Source organism: Podarcis liolepis (genome assembly GCF_965112155.1).
Source record: "Podarcis liolepis genome assembly, chromosome: Z".
Taxonomy (NCBI): domain Eukaryota; kingdom Metazoa; phylum Chordata; class Lepidosauria; order Squamata; family Lacertidae; genus Podarcis; species Podarcis liolepis.
In genome coordinates, this window is record NC_139570.1 from 4,356,859 (window position 1) to 4,376,976 (window position 20,118).

The window sequence follows — 20,118 nt, forward strand, 5'->3', positions numbered from 1 at the left end:
TTGGAAAGGCGCGAGGAGAGGGGCGCGGGAGGCAGAGCTCTCTCCGCGCAAGGCTTGCTTTCTGCACTGCCTTGCCCGGTAAGGGTGGGGGTCGTTATCTTTGGTTCCCCTTTGCAGGCACAAGAACGGTCCCTCTCGCCCTCCAAGGGGTAGGGCTTTGTTAAAGGCGGTTGCGTGAGGCTTGGTGGGGGTGGGTGGGCGTTGTGCCATAAACAAAACGAGGGCTCACGTCGGCCTCTGGTCTCCTCGCGTGTTTTCATAAGTGTAAAGGCACAGGGATCACCGTGCATGCGCGGGCACCACTAGGACAGGGCACAACTTTGCGCAGCATTACTTCGCATTAGAAAATCGTGGCGAGGCAGGAGTGGCAACGCTTGAAAGGTGCGCTCCTTCAACTCTTCTCTGTGTCTCCGGTTCAAGGCAGCGTGCACTGCTGCGCGAATACGCAGCTCCGTCCTCTTTCCCTGATTTGCGCTCCGTTGCGGCCAAGGGGCTTCCTGGTGGGTCCATGCTCCTCTGCTAAAGGCGCACAGATTTCGCCCGCTTCAGGGGTTGGGCTGGGCGCGTGGGTCCCTCTGGAGAAGAATCTGTACTTGAGGGCTTGATTGGAGAAGGTGCTCCGGGAAGGTTAGGGCAGAGCCAGCTGCTGCCCACACGCCTCTCTAGGAACTGTGCTGCTCGAGTGTTAGGCTGTCCTAAGTCGCGAGGTGCCCTGACAATTTCTACCAAATCCGCACCCCAAAGGCTTGGAGCTATGCGCTTGGCGCTGGGCGACCGGAGCCTCAACCTTTTCAACCAGAGCGCGGCAGGAAGCGCCGGTAATTTGAGTTTTGACAGCCAGCTGCTGGGCTCTTCTGCTGGGAGCCTGGGACGGACGGGACATCTGACGATGGCTGTGTGCCTGGGCGTCATCTTGCTCCTGGGCAGCCTCAGCAACCTCCTGGTGATGCTGATCTTCGTCAAGTTCCAGGCCGTCCGGACACCCATCAACCTGATCCTGCTCAACACCAGCCTCAGCGACCTCCTGGTCTGCGTCTTCTTGACCCCTTTCAGCTTCGCCTCCAGCGTGCACGGCCGTTGGCTCCTAGGCAAGACCGGCTGCAAGTGGTACGGCTTCGCCAACTCCCTCTTCGGTAGGTTTTTAGAGCAAGGCTCTGGTTTGGGGGAGGAGGCGCGTGGAATATTTGGGAAAGCAAGAGGGGTTTGCCTTTAGGGTATCCAAAGTTCCTGCGTTTTAAACATCGAAATTTCTGAAGCTCCAGTTCATTTATGTATTGATTTATTAGATTTAACTACCACCTTTCTCCTTCACAGTTCTAAAGATCTCCTTCCCTATGAGGTAGGCAGATAGATTGGCCAAAGATCACCCAGTGCCAGTGTGATTCATGGCTGAGCTGGGATTCAGACCCGGGTCTCCCAAGTCATAGTCCAATATGCTAGTTGTTACAGCACCCTGGCTATGTGGAGACCACACCAGAGAAAGCCATAGAGTTGACCCAGCCTTGACCAAAGCTATATGCTTGGCTTGGTCCCATTCATACCAGTAAAGTGCTCCGGAACAGTCATGGAGAATCCCGGGGACTTGTTAAGTGTGATAGGAATTGTCACTCTGTGAGGCCAGCACCCTTTAACTACAGTTCCTTGGGGAAAACTATTGCTGTTAAAGGGTGCTTTAAATGTACGGTGTAGATCTGACTTTTCATTTCTGGCCCCCAAAATTTAGCAAATTGTATAAGTGATGCAAGTTTTCATAATTGCTTCTCTTATATTGCCCAATTTATGTTGCATTTAAAAACTATTATTTGTATAATTTACTGTTGCTTTGCTGGTCATGGAGAAAGGCAAAAAGTTATTCCAAGCCCTTGGGTGACTTTGTCCGCTGTACCAAGACCATTGGCAATTTGACTCTGCAACTCCTCCAGACTTTCAAAACTGTTCATGCACTTTCAAGCCAATCTCCATATTCAGGAATCTTAGGACTCAGCCATACAGCTGCAAACGTTTTAAGTGCATTATACAAACGTTACACTAGATGGCGATGGCGAGCTTTTGATCAATTCAATCTCTTTTTAAAACTTTTTTTAAAACATTTTCTTAGCATCTTTTATATGTGCCTAGATTCCACCCTAGACAGTCTCCATTCTGTGTACTGACCAGACCTAAACCTTCAATATGCCCACCCACCATGTGTGTCCTGGGACCTTGTCCTTTCCTTCTTTCCAAACATGCATTTGCTGCATCCACAGGTCACATTTTTTGGGTATACATCTAAAGATGCAATGTGTGAAATGACCATAAACAGCCACTATCTTTAAGGTCAGAAAGTGTCAGAATCTGGGGGTCTGGCAGGGTGGTGGATCTGAAAGCCCAGGCCAGCCCTACCATTAGGTTGAGTGGGGTGGGGTGATTTTGGGTGTCATGAAAGGGCAGCTAATTCTTAGTAGTTTTATTTACTACCATTGCATTTGTACTCCTAGGGAGAGACATTTGTACAATTTTCTGTTTCAAGTGCCAAAATACCTTTGCCTGCCCTGTGGCTTAACTTTGGGCAGGGGGCGGTGCTACCTTTGTCTGCCTCACCTTGGGCAGTAACACATCTTGGTTTGGTTCCAGATGACCTGCATTCATCCTGATTTGTTTGCAGAATGCTTGAGGGGAGGTTAGATGAAACCAGCAATTTACACGTTGCTGTTTCTTATTTCTTTGTGGGGAAATTAGATGGCAAGCACACTTTCAAGAGTGTTTCCGCATCACTTTCTCTACTGCAAAAGTCCGGTTTTCAGGAGGAAATAAGTTTGTTGCACAAGAATCAAATCAACTTTAATTGTGCAACCTGAACATAGAAAACACCTCTGGACCTGCCATGAGTTGATCTCAGTGGTTGATCTCTGAGCTGCTAGGGGCATCTCTGCAAATGTATTAATTGCCCCTAGAATTCCAGCTTCTTTCAAATCATTTTTGATGCCAGCAGGGTTGTAGGATAAAGCATCAATGTGCAGCCTGATTCTGCACTAATCTCCTGGGCATCTGTACCTCTGTAGCTCATCCATTGTTCATGATATTATCCGTATGTGACACAGGTAATCTCTCTACCTGGGATGTGTCAGTCCATCTGCTTCAATCAGAAGCATGACTTCTCCTGCATGCGCTCTTTCCTCTTTGCAGCGACTGGCTACCTTTCAAGGAAATTTTGTGTATGAAGATGCAGAGAACCATAAAGGCAAGACCAGGCCTTTACTGAGGAATAGATGCAAGATGAGATCTACCAGCTCTGAAATCAGGAAACGGGAAACAAACTTCCCAAAGATCACAGTCTGGCTTTTTTCCTTGTGAGAAGGTTATTTTCTATGTTTTTATAATGCCAATTTGCAAACAAGCAGGATAAGCCAGCATGGGTGAAGAGGACGGCAGCTAGTTCTGGCCTCTAAATATATGTAGGGTTGGTGCCAGCCTATTTTGCATCCTAGGCTAGGCTAACTACTTGCATTCTCCAGCCCCAATTGCTAAATTCAATTTTCAGAAACAGGTGTCTTGTAGAAACACTGAAATGCACAAAACTTGAAACTGCTAAATTTATTTTAAATTGCAAGAGTAAGTCATACAATAATAATTATTGATTATTTCAAATACAAAAGAAAATGTTTCAACATGCAAATCATCTTGAATAATCTTGTGGATTTTGACATCAAAATTTAAGTCTCTTAAAAGTTTCCATTTCAGGCACATCAAAATCTCACTTTGTGTGACTTTTCCTTTGCAAATTTTGTCACCTTCACCTGCCTTCAGGTCAAGTGAGGATGCTTGGGCATGTTCAATTGATATAGTTGCCAAGTTTTTATTAGTTTGAGCTTTGACACTGGAAATGTGAGAAGGATCCTTAGATTAACTGAAACATTAAAAAAAGGTAAAGGACCCCTAGATTGTTAAGTCCGGGCAAAAGCAACTATGGGGTTGTGGCACTCATCTTGCTTTCAGGCTGAGGGAAATGGCATTTGTCTGCACACAGCTTTCCGGGACATGTGGCCAGCAGGACAAAACTGCATCTGGCACAATGGAACACTGTGCCGGAAGTCAGAGCACACGGAAACGCAGTTTATCTTCCCGCCGGAGTGGTACCTATTTATCTACTTGCACTGGTGTGCTTTCAAACTGCTAGGTTGGCAGGAGCTGGGACAGAGCAACGGGAGCTCACCCTGTCACAGAGATTCAAACCGCTGACCTTCTGATCGGCAAGCCTAAGAGGCTCAGTCCTTTAGACCAGTGTTCCCCAACCTTGGGCCTCCAGTTGTTTTTGGACTACAATTCCCATTGTCCTTGACCACTGGTCTTGCTAGCGAGGGATGATGGGAGTTGTAGTCCAAAAACAGCTGGAGGCCCAAGGTTGGGGAACACTGCTTTAGACCACCGCACCACCTGTGTCCCTTTAGCCCCCCCCTTTTTAGTTGCAATGCATGAAGGCATGTGCTGTAATAAATGTGTCAGGAGTTGCAAGCCTGTTTCCTTCCCCTGCAAGAGACTAACCTGGCCACCCATTTAGCAATTTTAGCATCTTTGGGTTGCTCTTCTTCACCAGGGCTAGGGAATCTTTTTCAGCCCAAGGGCCACATTCCCTTTTGGATAGCCTTTTGAGGGCCACATACCAGTGATGGGCAAGCCTAAGGGCAAAAGTAAGCTGAGCAATGAATGCAGATTTTGCTTTTGAGCAGTAGTGCTATATACACTCACACAGAGATATTCTCTGTCCAGGCAAGCAAGAGGCATTGTCAGAATTCAAGGACACAGACCAGCTAGGCAAAAACACTCAGATTGTGAAGCAGGACCAGTGGGAGGATTCTGAGGGCCAGACAGAAAAGCCTGGAGGGCCACATGTGGCTCCTGAGACCAAGGTTTCCCATTCTTGCTCTCTGCTATACAACCAAAAGGTTGAGCAAGGCTGAATGTGGCAATGCAAAGCTTTGGGTTTGGTAGGCTCAATCCTTTAGCTTTATCCACACCCATTGCCTGCTCTCCAGCCCTGCCCTTCCCCTTCATAGGGGTCCTCACTGACTGCATATATGCCATACAATTAAAGCACAATACCCGAGCAAATGATAATCAGCTAATGGTTCCTGAGCAGTCTGATGCACAGAAATGCGGGGTCTGTTCCTCCCCCCCCACGTATTGATATAATTATTATTATCCATTAAACTTACTAGTCACTTTATGGACAAATTTAACTGCAAGCAACTTACGGCAATAAATGAATGACACATACATTAAATCCTGCATTAAAAAAACAAAACCCAGAGAAAAAGCTAAAACTCACCCACAGTGAGAATGCTGGGAGGCCCCTTTCATATTAGTTCTTATAGAAAAAGAAAAGGGGAGTCAGGCTGAGCCCTGACCAAAGGCCAGGCGGAACAACCCCGTCTTGCAGGCCCTGCGGAAAGATGTCAAATCCCACAGGGCCCTGGTCTCTTGTGGTAGAGCATTCCACTAGGCCGGGGCCAAGGCTGAAAAGGCCCTGGCCCTGGTTGAGGCCAGCCTAGAGGCCCGGGATCTCCAAGGTGTTATTATTTGCATACCATAAGGTACAAGGGTCCTAGGCCATATAGAGCTTTAAAAGTTAAAACCAGCACCTTAAACCTGATCCTGTACTCCACCGGGAGCCAGTGCAGCTGGTATAGCACCGGGTGACTGTGATCCCATGGCAAGGACCCTGTAAGGAGTCTTGCTGTGGCATTCTGCACCCGCTGGAGTTTCTGGATCGGTCTCAAGGGCAGCCCCATGTAGAGTAAGTTACAATAATCCAGTCTGGAGGTGACCGTCGCGTGGATCTCAGTGGCTAGGTCAGGGCGAGAGAGGTAAGGGACCAACTGTTTAGCACTGCAGAGAAATGTTTTTTTTTCCTTCCTGGTGCATAATGGTAAGTAATGATGTTGCCTGGCAAACCTCCTTGGGGGAGAGCATCCCACAAGCAAGGAACCACCACTGAAAAGGCCCCTTCTTGTGCTGCCCCCCCTCCAGACCCCCCCCCCCGGTGGAAGGGGCACATGGAGAAGGACCTCTGGTGATGATTGCAGGTTATGGTTTAGTACATAGCAGGGAGAGGTATTGAGCCAGTGTGGTGTAGTGGTTAAGAGTGGTAGTCTCGTAATCTGGTGAACCTGGCTCGCTTCCCCGCTCCTCCACATGCAGCTGCTGGGTGACCTTGGGCTAGTCACACTTCTCTGAAGTCTCTCAGCCCCACTCACCTCACAGAGTGTTTGTTGTGGGGGAGGAAGGGAAAGGAGAATGTTAGCTGCTTTGAGACTCCTTCGGGTAGTGATAAAGCAGGATATCAAATCCAAACTCTCCTCCTCCTCCTGCTCCTCCTCCTCCTCCTCCTCCTCTTCTTCCTCCTGAGCTGGATATCATCTGTCTTCCAACATCACAGGTTTACATTCCAGCATTCGAAAAGCAGATCTTTGAACTGTTAACTCTGGGCCGCTCTCTCTCTTGCAGGCGTCGTTTCCCTTGTGTCTCTTTCCATCCTCTCCTACGAACGCTATGCCACGGTCCTGCGGAAGCAGGCCAAGCCAGTTGTGTCCAGTTACACCAAGTCCTGGCTTTGCATCATTGGCTCCTGGATCTACTCTTTGTTCTGGACCTTGCCGCCTCTTTTCGGCTGGAGCAGCTATGGCCCCGAAGGGCCCGGCACGACTTGCTCTGTCTCTTGGCATGCCAAGTCTGCCAGCAACTTCTCCTACATCATCTGCCTCTTCATCTTCTGCCTCGTCTTGCCCCTCCTGATGATGATCTACTGCTATGGGAAAATCCTGCAGATGATTAGAAAGGTAAACCAAAGCCCCCTAACCTCTTTGACAGAATGTGGTGGTGCAGTCGTGTGTGCACACATGTCATGTTGCTGGCCTGTGGTTGTTAGCTTGGATTTGTTAGGAGAGGCAGGTGTGTCTCTTGTTTGGAGCTGTGTCTAGGAGCTCTTCCATCTTCACCTCTGAGAGCAATTCCTTATGAAACATGCCTCAGAGTTAAATGGCTAGAAGAGGAAGGCCAGCGATTTAGGGGAAACAGAAAAATCAGAAGGGCTCCCACAGAGGATTGTGCAACTTGCACAAAATGTCTCCCTCCCCTTATTTATAGAATCCTACTTCAAGAGAGAAGAACATTTACTTCTGGTGTAAGCTTATGAATGGTTGAATCACAGCGGCATTTTTAAGTTCCCAGGGATTGAGAGGTAGCTGTGTATTCTAACAGCTGGCAGTTGTGTAAGAGCCGAAAGTTGCATACTGCAGCTTCAGAAAAATCACAGGGACAATGAGACAATTACTGCCATTGACTTTTTTTTCCTAAAGAAAGAGCAGAGCCTCCAGAAATGATTTTTGAATAGAATAGAAGCAGATTAACAGCAAGGGTAACATGGGAAGCAGTGTGATATATTCTCCTTATAAATAGCAAAGGCAATGCCAGGCTTTGAACATATTCTTCTGCTTTGTATTGAATCAGATGATTTGGGGAAGGGACACAATTCAATGGTACCCCATTTATTCAGAGGCATGAGGACTAGAATATTTAGTTTTAGGGGTGGGGCCATAGCTTAGCTGTAGGGCATGGGTTCTGCTTGCAGAAGGTTCCAGGTAGGGCTGTGAAATGCTCCCTGTGGGAAGTGGCTTCCTGTCAGTGCAGATGTGCCAGCCTTGGGTGTGGAAACTTGGATGCCAGATGTGACCCTCAAGGCCTTTCTATTCAGACCTTGAAACTCTCCCCAGGCCAATATTTCTCCCCACAACCCTGCATAGCACCATGTCTGAGTGCTTTCACCTTGCAAAAAATGTGTCCTGAGATGATGGCAGATCCTCTATCTTTCTTGGATGTGGGCTTGTGCATGTGTGTGGAAACCTCTGGCTTTTGCACGACTAGAGTGTTTGGGGAGCAGCTGGCCCTCCAGAAGTTGTTGAACCCAAACACCAGTTGCTGGAAATAGCAGGTAGGGAGAGTGATGTTGCAGCAGACTGGTCCTGTTTGCATGCTTCCCATTTGACCTGATCTAGCTTTTCTTATGATCCCCCATCCCAAAAACCACGAAGCTGGCCCTGTATTGTTACAGAGTAATAATGAACAGTCATAACAAGGCTTCCTTCCAAGACATGGTGCTCTCCAGTTGGGTTGGACCATTCTCATCATCCCTGACCACTGGTTATGCTGGGTGGGGCTGGTGGGAGTTTTATTCAAACAACATCTGGAGTGGCAAATGCTCCCCACATCTGGAAAGAAGGGTTGGAAACAAAGAGGCAAGTGAATAGAATTGCAATCTCACTGTATTGCTAAGTCCATATAAGAAGGTGAGAGGAATCTTACTGGTCCATCAACCCCGTGTGCTATTTCCAACAGTGGACAAGCAGATGCCAGAAAGGTTTCAGAAAAGGCCAATTAAAACGATCAAGGGGATGCAGTTATCCCCTATGAGGTTACAGCATTTGGACCTTTTCCCCTTAAGAAAATACAGTAGGTTGCATGATAGAAAAGAAAACACTATGCAAAGTATGGAGAAAGTGGATAGAAGCAATTTTTCCTCCTTCTCATAACACTAGAAGATTCAGGACAGATGCACAGTTAAGCTATGGCACTCACTCCCACAAGGACAAATCCCTGGAGGATGAGACTGTCACTGGCTGCTGCTAACCCTGATGGCTTTGCTCTGCCTCCACTGCTGGAGGCAGGAATGCTTTTGAATACCATCTGCTGGAAGCTGTAGGAGGAGAGAAGGCTCTTGTGCTCAGATCCTGCATGTGGGCCTCCCATAATGGGCCTCAGGATGCCCAACTCAATGGGCCACTGGTGGCTCTTGTGTTCTTGCACACCCAGGAAGCTGTCAGAAGAAACTGAAGGGGCTGCTTGCAAATAAATACCTTTGCTACTGGAACATCTCCTGAGCCACACAGAGGGCCCCAGGCTTCAGAACGTTGCTCTAAAGACTTAAAGGAGCTGGTGCAAAAAAATGATTTGGGGAATGACCTGTGCTTGGGTAAGGTGGTGCAGAGTGCAATGAGGAAGAAACTCTATGAAAATGTCCCGTCTCTCATATTTTAGCAGGTCTGTAGATTCCACCTGACATCTGCTCAGAAAAGAGAACATCACATCCTGTCCATGGTTGTGTCAATGGTCACCTGTTACCTCCTCTGCTGGATGCCATATGGAATTGTCTCCCTGATCACGACATTTGGCCAGCCCAGAACAATCAGCCCCTCAGTGATCATCATCTCGTCCATTCTGGCCAAGACTAGCACGTTTGTGAACCCCATCCTTTACATCCTTTTGAACAAGCAGGTAAGAACATGATAGCATATCATGGGAACATCAGAAGAACCCGGTGGAGCAGATCATGGAGAATAACCAGGCAGCACAGCATTATTTTGGGTAAAATCAGGCTGCAACTTTATTGACTACAGATGTAAGAGGTTTGGCATAGGCATTGGGTACAACCATTGGCTTCCAATGTCCTAACCTCTCCCTCTACTCTCCCTTTTCTAACTTCTGCTGTGCATCCATTTGCTGCTACAAACACAGTTTCTCATTGACTGACATACAGTATTATAATAGTCTGTGCTCAACAATAATGTGTTGTGCTGCCTGGCTCTGCAAATCCACCCACCTCTCCTCCTCCTCATTTCCCCAAGGTATGTTTAAGCTTTAAATCACCAACTCTCACCTGCTGCTCATGACTTGGCAGGTTGCTGCTGCAGCACTGCTTGCGGCTGTGTGTGTGTGGAGTGTACAATTTTAGCACTATTGTTATAGGAGAGTGTGAAACCTTCCCAGCCTCCTTCTGCTCTGTTTTGAACCAAAATATTTCAACAGCCAGGATGATTTGGGAAAGGGCTTGACAAGGCATGTGCAGAAAAAGCATCAAAGGACTGTTTGAGAGGCTTAAGCTGTGAGCATTTTTGTGACCTGCTAATGGCAAAACAGGCAACTTAGCATGTGGCTCGTTCTACAAATAATATCTGTGCCTCCTTTTTAAAATAGCTGCAAGGGTGTTTCTCACACTTTCTGTTCTTAGGTGAAGTTAGAGATTTGGAGATTGAGAAAGGTTACCTCTGAACCAGACCATTGGATCATTAGAGTCTGGCTGCTGGATCAGACCAAAGGACCATCCTGTTCTCACAGCAGCCAACAAGTTGCCCTAAAGGGTCATAAGGGTCATCTAGTCCAACCCCTGCAGTGCAGGAGTCTTTTGCCCAACCTTGGACTTGAACCCACAACCCTGAGATTAAGAGTCTCCTGTTTTACCGACTAAGCTATGGGGTGATGGGTCTTAGTTTTCTTCTGCTAAATGAGTATTTTGTGGTGCCCATGGAAGTTTATTAGCTTTCTGAATATGGAGCTGATATTCATAGGCACACAGCCCCCATCAGCAGCTGGAGAGCACAGCTATCCTGGATGCCTGGAAGTTTTCCTGCTTAAGCCCCAGGGTCAGTTTCAGGTTTGACATCATCCAGGCGTAGCAGGCCTTGGCAGGCTTACTTGACTTTGGCGGAGGCTCTCGGAGCAGTGCTGAGTCCCTGGGTAGAGCCACCCTTTCTGTTGCCCACGGCGCTCTGGTGTGGCGCTAGGTTGGGTGCTCTGTGGGAAATCAGTAAGAGCAGCCAGATCCAGAAAGCTGGTGCTGCTGAAAGTCAGGCTGGTGGGGGAAATGAAAAGGGGTCCAGGGCAGGAATCAGCAATCGCCTCCGAAAACTGCCCAAGAATGCCTGGCAGGGCTCCTTGGAAGGGAGGCAGGGAGAGACTGCTAGTGCAGCCCTGGCTCATTTCAGTGGGGCTTTCGTGGGAGAGCATCCAGGGAGATCTACTAGGGCCAGAGCCCAGTGGCAGAGCACCTGCTTTCCATGCAGAAAACCCCAAGTTCAATCCCCAGCATGAAACTCTGAGAAGCCACTTCCAGTCAGTGTAGACCATGGGTAGGCAACCTAAGGCCTGGGGGCTGGATCTGGCCCAATCCCCTTCTCAATCTGTCCTGTGGACGGTCTGGGAATCAGCGTGCTTTTATATGAGTAGACTGTGTCCTTTTATTTAAAATGCATCTCTGGGTGATTTGTGGGGCCTGCCTGGGGTTTTTACATGAATAGAATGTGTGCTTTTATTTCAGATGCATCTCTGGGTGATTTGTGGGGCATAGGAATTCGTTCATTATTTAGTTTCAAAATATAGTCCACCCCGCCCCCCCCAAGGTCTGAGGGACAGTGGACCGGCCCCCTGCTGAAAAAGTTTGCTGACCCCAGGTGTAGACATCATTGAGCTTGGTGGACTAATACCCTGGCTCTGTATAAGCAGCTTCCCAGGCTCCTGTGATCTGGTTCAGACTTGTGCCCAAGTGGGTTCATCAGTGAAGGAGGGGCATGTTTTGTTTTGCATTTGATGATTAGTAACATCCCCACCCCACTTCATGTTGCTGCTTTGAATCATAATAGAATTCAATAGAAGTGTGTGTGTGGGGGGGGGGGGGTAGCTGGCAGCAGTAAGGAGCTGGGAGGGGCACTGGTGAGTTCTGAAGCCCCACAGGCTTCAAATTCAAATTCTAGCCCTGGAGAAAACTGGAATTCCCTCTCTGCTTTCACAGACCGTAACTAGGGCTGCAAAAGTCCAAAGGGGTATGTGCGGTTGTTTTGCTATTCCCTTGCCATTGCACTACTCTTGAGCCCATGATGCTGAGTTTAGTGATTCACCACAGAACTGCATGTTCCTTGCTCCACATCAGGGCTAAGCTCTAGCTGGTGCCGGCTAGAGTTCCCACACAAACTGTAATTTGTAACCATGGTTTGAAGCTGGCTTAGCAAACCCTGGTTTAGACCAACCTTGGTTCATGTTAACCCCAGCTGATTCCAGTGAACCATAAAAGGGAGGGAGAATTTGTGTGTGATTGGGAAGAAGAGAGAAAGGTGCATATTAGAACATACCACCAGCTTGCAAAACCCAGACTCTGGTTTGGGGACAGGTGGTGCTTACAGCTGACCTGGGTTTCTGGAGATAAGTTTGTGGTGGAGCACATGCTTTGTATGGGGAAACTCCCAAGTTCACTCCAGTCATCTCCAGTTTAAAAAGGATCAGATGGGAACAAACCCTTCTCAGCCTGGGCTCTTGCACGAGAGCTGCCAGTTAAAGTAGATCAGGGATTAGGGACCTGTGGCACACCGGGTGTTGTGGGCTCCAATACCCACTGGCCCCAGGCAGCAAGGCCAATGGTCGGGAATGGAAGGATTTGGAGTCTAGCAACATCTGAGGAGCCAAGGAATTCCCCCTACTGGTAAATTAGAAATCAGGCATAAATGTCAGCATTGCCATTGATGGCCACAAGGTGGCAGCAAGCAACTATGTCAGCTATGGTTTCTTCAGAAATCTTAGCGATAGTATACTGAGCTAGGATGCTTGTTGCTGTGACCCAGTCAGTGTTTTCATAGAATCATAGAACTGTAGAGTTGGAAGGGAACACGAGGGTCATTTTGTCCAACCCCCTTCAATGCAGGAACCTAAACTTACGATCCTGAGATTAAGAGTCTCATGCTCTGCCAATGGTGCTCTCCATAGAGCTGAGGGCCATTGAGAGCCTCACATGAAGGGGTGGGCTGGCTATTCAAGCTGCCTCAGGAAAAATGGGTCTGGTTTTCCCACATGTGTTTATCATTTGATGTATGAAAGACAGGAGGACAAACAGCCTGTGTGAAGGAGCTGATCGGCATTATGTACAACAAAAGCAGTACAATACAGCTTTAAACAGCCATGTCTCCCCCTCAGAGAATCCTGGGAACTGCAGTTTGCAAAGGGTGCTGATTGCTGGTAGGTATTCAGAATTCTATGATTCCCAGCGTGCTTTAACAATCCATCCCTCTTTGCAGAGAATGCTGGGAACCGTAGCTCTCTGAGTGGAATAGAAGTCTCCTAACTTGCTGTTAAAAGCAGAGACATCATCTTGCCGACAAAGGTCTGTATAGTTAAAGCTATGGTTTTCCCAGTAGTGATGTATGGAAGTGAAAGTTGGACCATAAAGAAGACTGATCGCTGAAGAATTGATGCTTTTGAATTATGGTGCTGGAGGAGACTCTTGAGAGTCCCATGGACTGCAAGAAGATCAAACCTGTCCATTCTGAAGGAAATCAGCCCTGAGTGCTGACTGGAAGGACAGATCCTGAAGCTGAGCCTCCAATACTTTGGCCACCTCATGAGAAGAGAAGACTCCCTGGAAAAGACCCTGATGTTGGGAAAGATGGAGGGCACAAGGAGAAGGGACGACAGAGGACGAGATGGTTGGACAGTGTTCTCAAAGCTACTAGCATGAGTTTGACCAAACTGCGGGAGGCAGTGGAAGACAGAAGTGCCTGGCGTGCTCTGGTCCAGGGGGTCACGAAGAGCCGGACACGACTAAACGACTAAACAACAAGAAACTTGCTTTACAAACTACAGTTCCCATGATTCTTTGGGGTGCAAGTGCTGTGATTCTGCTGTATATATAATGCAGATGGAGCCTTTGTCTAATGCCACAGATTGGTTGTTTGCAGCATCCGAGGAGGCGCTTGAGCAAATAGAGCTGCACCCCCCCTTCATCGAGCTGTCAGTCATAATCAAGGAGCAGGGAAGTGAGGCATGTGCAGCCCACACCAGCTGCTTGCTGCTGCAGGGATAGGGAAAGACTGAGTGGGTGAACAGCAAGCTGCCTGGGCCAATCGAAAGAGGTGCAAACTGGACTCAGGGAGAGGCTGGTCGTTCCCCTAGCAACTGTGGCCCCCATCTTCCTGGAGGTCCTCCTCCTCCTCCTCCTACCTGGTCATAGGAGGAGCCAGCATGCCTGCAATCAAAGCTAGTTGGCTAGTTATTTCCAAGCAGCACCTGAAATTCAGCCTACCACCTCTTGGTCCCTTATGCTACAATCCTGCCGTGACCATAGGAGCAAAAGCTGGTGGGATTCTCCCTTCTATGCCGTTCTTGAAAGCACAGGAGCTCAATTGGGGTCTTTATCTGGTTGCTCTCTAGGATGTTAGAGTTGGAACAAACACCAGAAGCTGGCTTATGCTTAGTCCAACCATTTGTCCACCTAGCTCAACATTGTCTGCACTGACTGGCAGAGGCTTTCCAGGGTTTCAGGCAAGAGCCTCACCCAGCCTTACCTTGGAGATGCTGAGGATTAAACCTGGGTCCTTCTGCATGCAAAGCAGGTGCTCTACCACAGCCCTTCCCCTCTGTTGCTCCACTGCTTTGGTTGAGCTGCCAACAGCCTTTGGTTTTCTGACCCTTAGGCTCTTTGCTTTTTATGACTGCTTCCCAGTTGCTTTTTAGTCCTTGGCCTGTCCCAACCATGGCCTTCCCTTGAGACCTAGGTGAAGTTTTGGTCTTAGCACAAGTACCTTTTCTCATGAAAGCTGGGCTGTGAATGTTTGCTTTTGCTGACAGATCTCCTCCCCAAGTCATGGAGATGTTTGCAGACATTTCGGCAGCATTGCGCTAGGCGAGGGTCGGAATTGGGAAAGACGGTGGGGATCGGAGATTAAACCTCTGTCTCTTTAAATGTTTGCAAAGAGCAACTTGGGAGAAAATGAACTGGAGCAAGACTTAGGTCCCTTTGCTGTTTCAAGCCTGCCTCTCCTCTCTAAACTCCTGTTGGTCCCCCTGCCCATGAGGAAAAAAGAAATCAGTATTATGCCTACATATTTTCTTCTTGGAGACTTGTAGTAACTTTGGGGAGCAATTAAGAACAGGGGTAATGTAGGTGTGGCGTAAAATGCCCCCCCATTGCACTGCTGATCCAAATGCCCCCAGCTTTTCTTTTCTTTTTGCAAGAGTGCAAAGGCACTGGTGATCCAACCCCAGGACTTCCTTTGCCTCATTTGGTGCTCAGTTAGCTAGTAGGGGAAGCAGCTTCACTGCCATAAATAAGCTTGATACAAAACAGATTATTCTGCCCAGGGAAGTAAGGAAAGCACAAGCCTGCTGCTTGTTGTGAGAATCCAAAGCAAGAAACTAAATTGAGGATTGAATGTGATGGTTAAAAACATCTGCGCAAGTTAACTGCAGTGAGCTTGTTTGTTTTTGCTTGCATGCTGAATTTCTCATTTTGTTTGGTTTCCTTCCCCCGCCTCCAGTTTTACAAGTGTTTCATCCTTCTCATAAAATGCGGGCCTCCACCAAAGCAACTGCAAACTACTTTGAATTCAAAAGCAAGCCAGGATTTCAACAATGCAGCTGGTGGAATGTTCGAAATCCATTTGTCCTGCATGCCAACAGATGAAAGGCCAAACCAAAGGGACGCTGGGCTCCCTCCTACAAGGAACCAGAAAACTCCTGTGGTTTCACTATGAGTCCTAGCTTGAAGAGGCTTGTTCTGGCATCTTCAGCCTCAAGCCCATTTGATGACTTGCACCTAGACTTCCAGACTGATCCAAAGTCACACATGCTTGCTCAAAACTTTGAGAGCAGTTGGAGGTGAGTGGAGGACCTTCTCTCTAGAAGTGCCCAATGCCACCCTGCTTGTTGCTGGAGTGTAGCACCAGAGTGACGAAGTGTGAACTCTACTGTATGGAAAAGAAATCAGAAGATGCTGTCAGCTTTTTAGGTTTTGCGCAGGAGAGCAGGTGACTCATTGCTGCCTCTCTCTGCCAGCCAGTTCCAGTCAGATGCCTGTCCACACTACTACAACTTTATGCCAGCTTTATTGCAGTTTAAATGTTGTGGCTTCCCCCAAGATCAGAGGTGTAACTAGGCTCTCTCCCACCCTTGGCAAGGAGATTTATTGGTGCCTCCAAATCAAATGGAGATCATGGACCAGAAACTCAAAAGGTTTTGTTGTCACCTTCTGGGCTCTGCAAGTGACTTCCTCCATGGCCATTAGTGACTTCTAATGCCATGAGCATTAGAAACTACCTTATACTGTTGGCCTTTGTAGGCTAGGCATCTTCAGTGTGCTTTTGACTACAGTCCCCATCAGCCCTAGCCAAGGACGATGGGACTTTTAGTCCATAGCATCTGGAAGGCACCAGTTTGTGGAAAGGCTGGTGTAGTCCAGTTACCATCAACCCAAACTGGGAACAACTGCCCAGGATCTTAGGCAGAGAGAGCCCTAACTATTGAGGAGGATCAGATACTACCTGCTACCTGTGCCTCCTCTCTCAATCTGTCTTGGCATTTGTATACTTCCTGTATACAAATGCCAAGACAGATGTCCTCAGGCCACACCTTGTGCAGAGCTTAGGCCGACGGCTACGCAAGGCACCGAGAAGAGCTCAGGTGTTGCTTCAGTGACAGCCAGGGCTCATCCAAACTTACGCTTTCCCCACTGCTTTCCTCCTCTTTATCACTGAATTGGAGTAAACATCAATTGGGTTTTCTGCAGATTGGTTTTTGCTCTGATTCAGCAGTGAAGAGTCAGTTGTCCCAGGAAAAGCAGTGGGGCAAACAGAAAAACTGCTCAGACCTGTGGCTAGAAAGCACGGGACAAGCAGAAACCTCTCAGACCCATGCTGTCTAGGCATGGGACAAGCTTAAGCATGGACAAGCCCTCAGACGGAGCCCTATGGTGGTAGGTGTATCCCAGTTGCAAGCTCCACCTTCACTGCAAGGAGGCTCTGTGATGATGGAGTCCTCCAAATCAGAGATTGGCAGTGCTTCATCTGTGAGCCAGAAGAGCTCTGGTGCCACATGCTCATATTGTGGATGTGCTTCTGGGATGCACTCTGTGTGCCATTTCCCCCTCCGAACTAGAGTCCCTAGTCTCACCTGGGATCATGAGACGGAAATGATTCCTGGCTCATAATGCCACCCAACTCACCCTGTCTCCTAGGTGGTTCAGAAATAGAAGTCAAGAATGCAAATCCAACCAGCGAGAGGCTTAAAAAAGAAAAGATCAATGCAGAACCCACTGTCAGCAGAAAATGAGCCTGAAACTATTGTCAAGTGACACGAGATCACTAAAAACACAGCACTCAAACCCAGTGAAAGAGGGAAACGAAAGAGATGTAAACAGGCTGGAAGAGCAAAGGAATCTCCACCTGATGCCTACTTGTGTCGGTGTGATGTGGCCGGTGGTGGAGCTTCATGCTCTGGCACTGGGGGGGGGGGCAGAGAGCAGGCAGGAGCGGGGCTGGCGCACGTCCCGGGGGTGTGGCATGCCGCCTGTGGGGGTGTGGCACCCAGTGTGGGTGGGGGGCAGCCGCAATGGCACCCCACCAGGATCGCACTGCCGGGGCGGTGTGATCCCCTTGCACCCCTTTTCCTCCGCTAGTGGATGTGGCTGCCATTTGTCAGGCTGGTTCTTCCAATATGTTTCTCCATCTTGAATCTTGAATCATGGAGGATCTTCTAGGAAAACCCTGTGCAGCTGTCTGTAGCCTTGTTGTTATCAGCACCATGCTTTAACAAACTGAGCTATTTTGGGCTGCTACAGCTGATAGGATTTGCAGTCCAAAACACCTGGATAGCACTAGATAGAGGAAGAAACAGTCAAATCAGCTATGATTAAGTGGGCACAAGATATTGGTCATAACATTATGTTTGCTGACTGGGAACAGTTGTGGACCACCGGTATGAAATTTACGGCATGTAATGCCTTAAAAGAAAATATTATGAAAATGATATACAGGTGGTACATGACCCCAGTCAAGCTTGCAAAAATCTATCATTTGCCCAATAACAAATGTTGGAAATGTAAAGAAATGGAAGGTACATTCTTTCACCTTTGGTGGACGTGCCCAAAGATTAAGGCTTTCTGGGAAATGATATATAATGAAATGAAAAAGGTATTTAAATATACCTTTTTTAAGAAACCAGAGGCCTTTCTCCTGGGCATGGCCGGCCAATTGGTGTCAAAGAAGGACAGAACATTTTTTATGTATGCTACAACAGCAGCAAGAATACTCATCACAAAGTATTGGAAGACACAAGATCTACCCACCTTGGAAGAATGGCACAAAATTGGAAATTAGAAGTAATACCCAACATAAGTGAGTGGCAGGTTAAAATGATAAACTATGCTGAGCTTGATAGAATATCAGGAAGATTAAGGGACCAAGACGAACAGAAATTTCATGACAATTGGAAGAAATATTTATTGTATATGGAATCTAAAGTTCGGGTGACACTGGCGGGGTTGAAATAACTCTAGCAGCGGGAAAGGCCTATGTAAAAGAGTTAAAACGTACACGACTATATAATCTATTCGATACTTACCAAAGGAGTGGAGGGAAGTCCAAGGCTCAGTTGAGACTAACTCAGTTATGTATTTTATTTATGATTTGTGAAGTGGATATAATTTGTATAAGGTATGTGGTGGATTTTTTGTTTATGTTTTTCCTGTATATATGTGCAAATATGAATAAAAATTTATGAATTAAAAAAAAAAAAGAATGGCAGATGAAGGTGATAGACTATATGGGACTGGCAGAAATGACCGGCAGAATCTGAGACCAGGGAAAAGAGACGGCGGAAGAAGATTGGAAGAAATTTAAGAACTATCTTAAGAAACATTGTAAAATTAATGAATGTTAGAATGATGCTGGTTTAGAAATTAAGTGGATTACAGTTGTAAGGATTAAGTTAAAAGAAAAGAAAGGTTAAAAATTAGATAAATTTAAGGGTGAGGATTTGCTGAATTAAAATTTGAAATTGGAATGCAGAAAGGGGAGGTATGAGGAGGTCGGAGAAGTAAGTTATAAGAAAATAAGGGTTTGAAATTATACTTGTTCTTTTTTTGTTTGTGTTTGTTTGTATTGTTGTGTTTGTCTGTATAATTTGTGAAACTTTAATAAATATCTTATAAAAAAAAAGATAGAGGAAGTTCTGGGATAGTGTGTCAGACCAGGCCTAGGGAAATTCAGAGTTCATATCTTGCCTCTGTCCTGAAGCTCATTGGGTAACCTCAGGCCAATCTTATCCCAATCTCTCTCAAAGGGTTGTTGCAAGAATAAAATTGCAGAGGTGGGGAGAATCATGTACACCACCTTGAATTCCTGAGCAGCGTAAAAATATAGTAGGATAATAAATCTTACCATATGAATTGTCCCAGACCCTGTGATCATTTTAGGTCCTTTTTCATGTGCCTCCTCCATGAGAGGTCTGGAGGATGGCAACACGAGAATAGGTATTTCCTGTGGTGGCTTCACACTTGTGGAACTCTCTCCCCAGGCAGGCTCCCCTAGCATGTTCACTACATTATCTTTAGGCACCAGCTGAAAATGTTTCTCTTCAACCAGGCCTTTGGCTGATTAACATTCTATGGCCTTTTATATGTGTCTGTCAGACAGGGGTTATTGGTTTGTGTTTGTTTTATTCGTATTTTGTGTTCTCATTTTCTGTGTCTATGTTGTGAACTGCCCTGTGATCTTTGGATAAAGGGCGGTAAACAAATTTAATTAAATAAAAATAAATGACCATCACAACTGGGACACCACCATAAAGCACACCCTCTCCCAATAACCACTTGTCTTACCTGCTTCTGTGGCCCATAGAAGGTCATGCATCCCCCATCCCTGAAATAAATAAGATAAATAAATAAATGGAACATTGCTTTGATGGGACATAAGGCATCTTTCTGAGTTGCAGCTAGAGCCCCGTGACTCAGTATCCTGGTTTCAGAGTCCTCCCAAGTACAAGCACTCCATTTTCATTTGCTGGTTGTTATAAATGGATCTGTGTGCTTCTTTGTCATGTTTAAGATTAAAAAATAAGGATCTTGCTGATTGACTTGTCTCTGGCTCTGTTTTGCTAGACCTAGACATGGCTGATCTGAGCTTATTCCACATGTAATTATGGTACACTTTATTACAATTTCATTCAGAAGTACAATTCCCCACTCCCAACACTTGCACACTTGCAGTTCGAAGAAATGTAGTCCATTCTACTATTCAGTTTGTTTTGCTGGATGTGTCAATAAAATTGTATAAAATAAATTGCCCCAATTATCTGGGAAGTGAAGAGAGATCGTTCTGGGCCTGTATTGAGAAAAATCCTGTACTGAGCAGTGTGGGTGTGGTGGGAGGGATATACTACAGGACCTCCAGAGTCTCTTCTGAGTTTAAAACTGGATAATCGTGGAGCTATCTCTGAAAAAAATGAGTAACTTAGGGCCCCTTCAGATGAGCTTTTGTCCTGATCTGCTTGCAC

General features: G+C 46.9%; 1 protein-coding gene across 2 annotated transcripts; it reads left to right on the top strand.

The window, feature by feature from the left end:
* The first annotated feature begins 516 nt into the window (after window positions 1-516).
* LOC310698818 (pinopsin-like) lies at window positions 517-19,824 on the top strand. Of its 2 annotated transcripts, none has more exons than XM_083486539.1 (5): window positions 517-1,133; window positions 6,484-6,815; window positions 9,070-9,306; window positions 15,108-16,358; window positions 19,141-19,824. In XM_083486539.1, exons 1-4 carry the CDS (start codon window positions 755-757, stop codon window positions 15,321-15,323), a joined length of 1,164 nt encoding a protein of 387 aa, XP_083342665.1. In that variant the 5' UTR covers window positions 517-754; the 3' UTR covers window positions 15,324-16,358; window positions 19,141-19,824. The 2 variants fall into 2 exon arrangements, with proteins under 2 accessions (XP_083342665.1, XP_083342666.1); XM_083486540.1 differs by having other exon boundaries at window positions 9,073-9,306.
* The last annotated feature ends 294 nt before the right edge of the window (window positions 19,825-20,118 follow it).

Excerpts from the sequence above, each read along its gene's own strand:
- LOC310698818 (XM_083486539.1), top strand. The coding sequence starts at position 755 with ATGCGCTTGGCGCTGGGCGACCGGAGCCTCAACCTTTTCAACCAGAGC. Across the intron at positions 1,134-6,483 it reads CTTCGCCAACTCCCTCTTCG|GCGTCGTTTCCCTTGTGTCT; the intron begins GTAGGTTTTTAG and ends TCTCTCTTGCAG. Across the intron at positions 6,816-9,069 it reads TCCTGCAGATGATTAGAAAG|CAGGTCTGTAGATTCCACCT; the intron begins GTAAACCAAAGC and ends CTCATATTTTAG.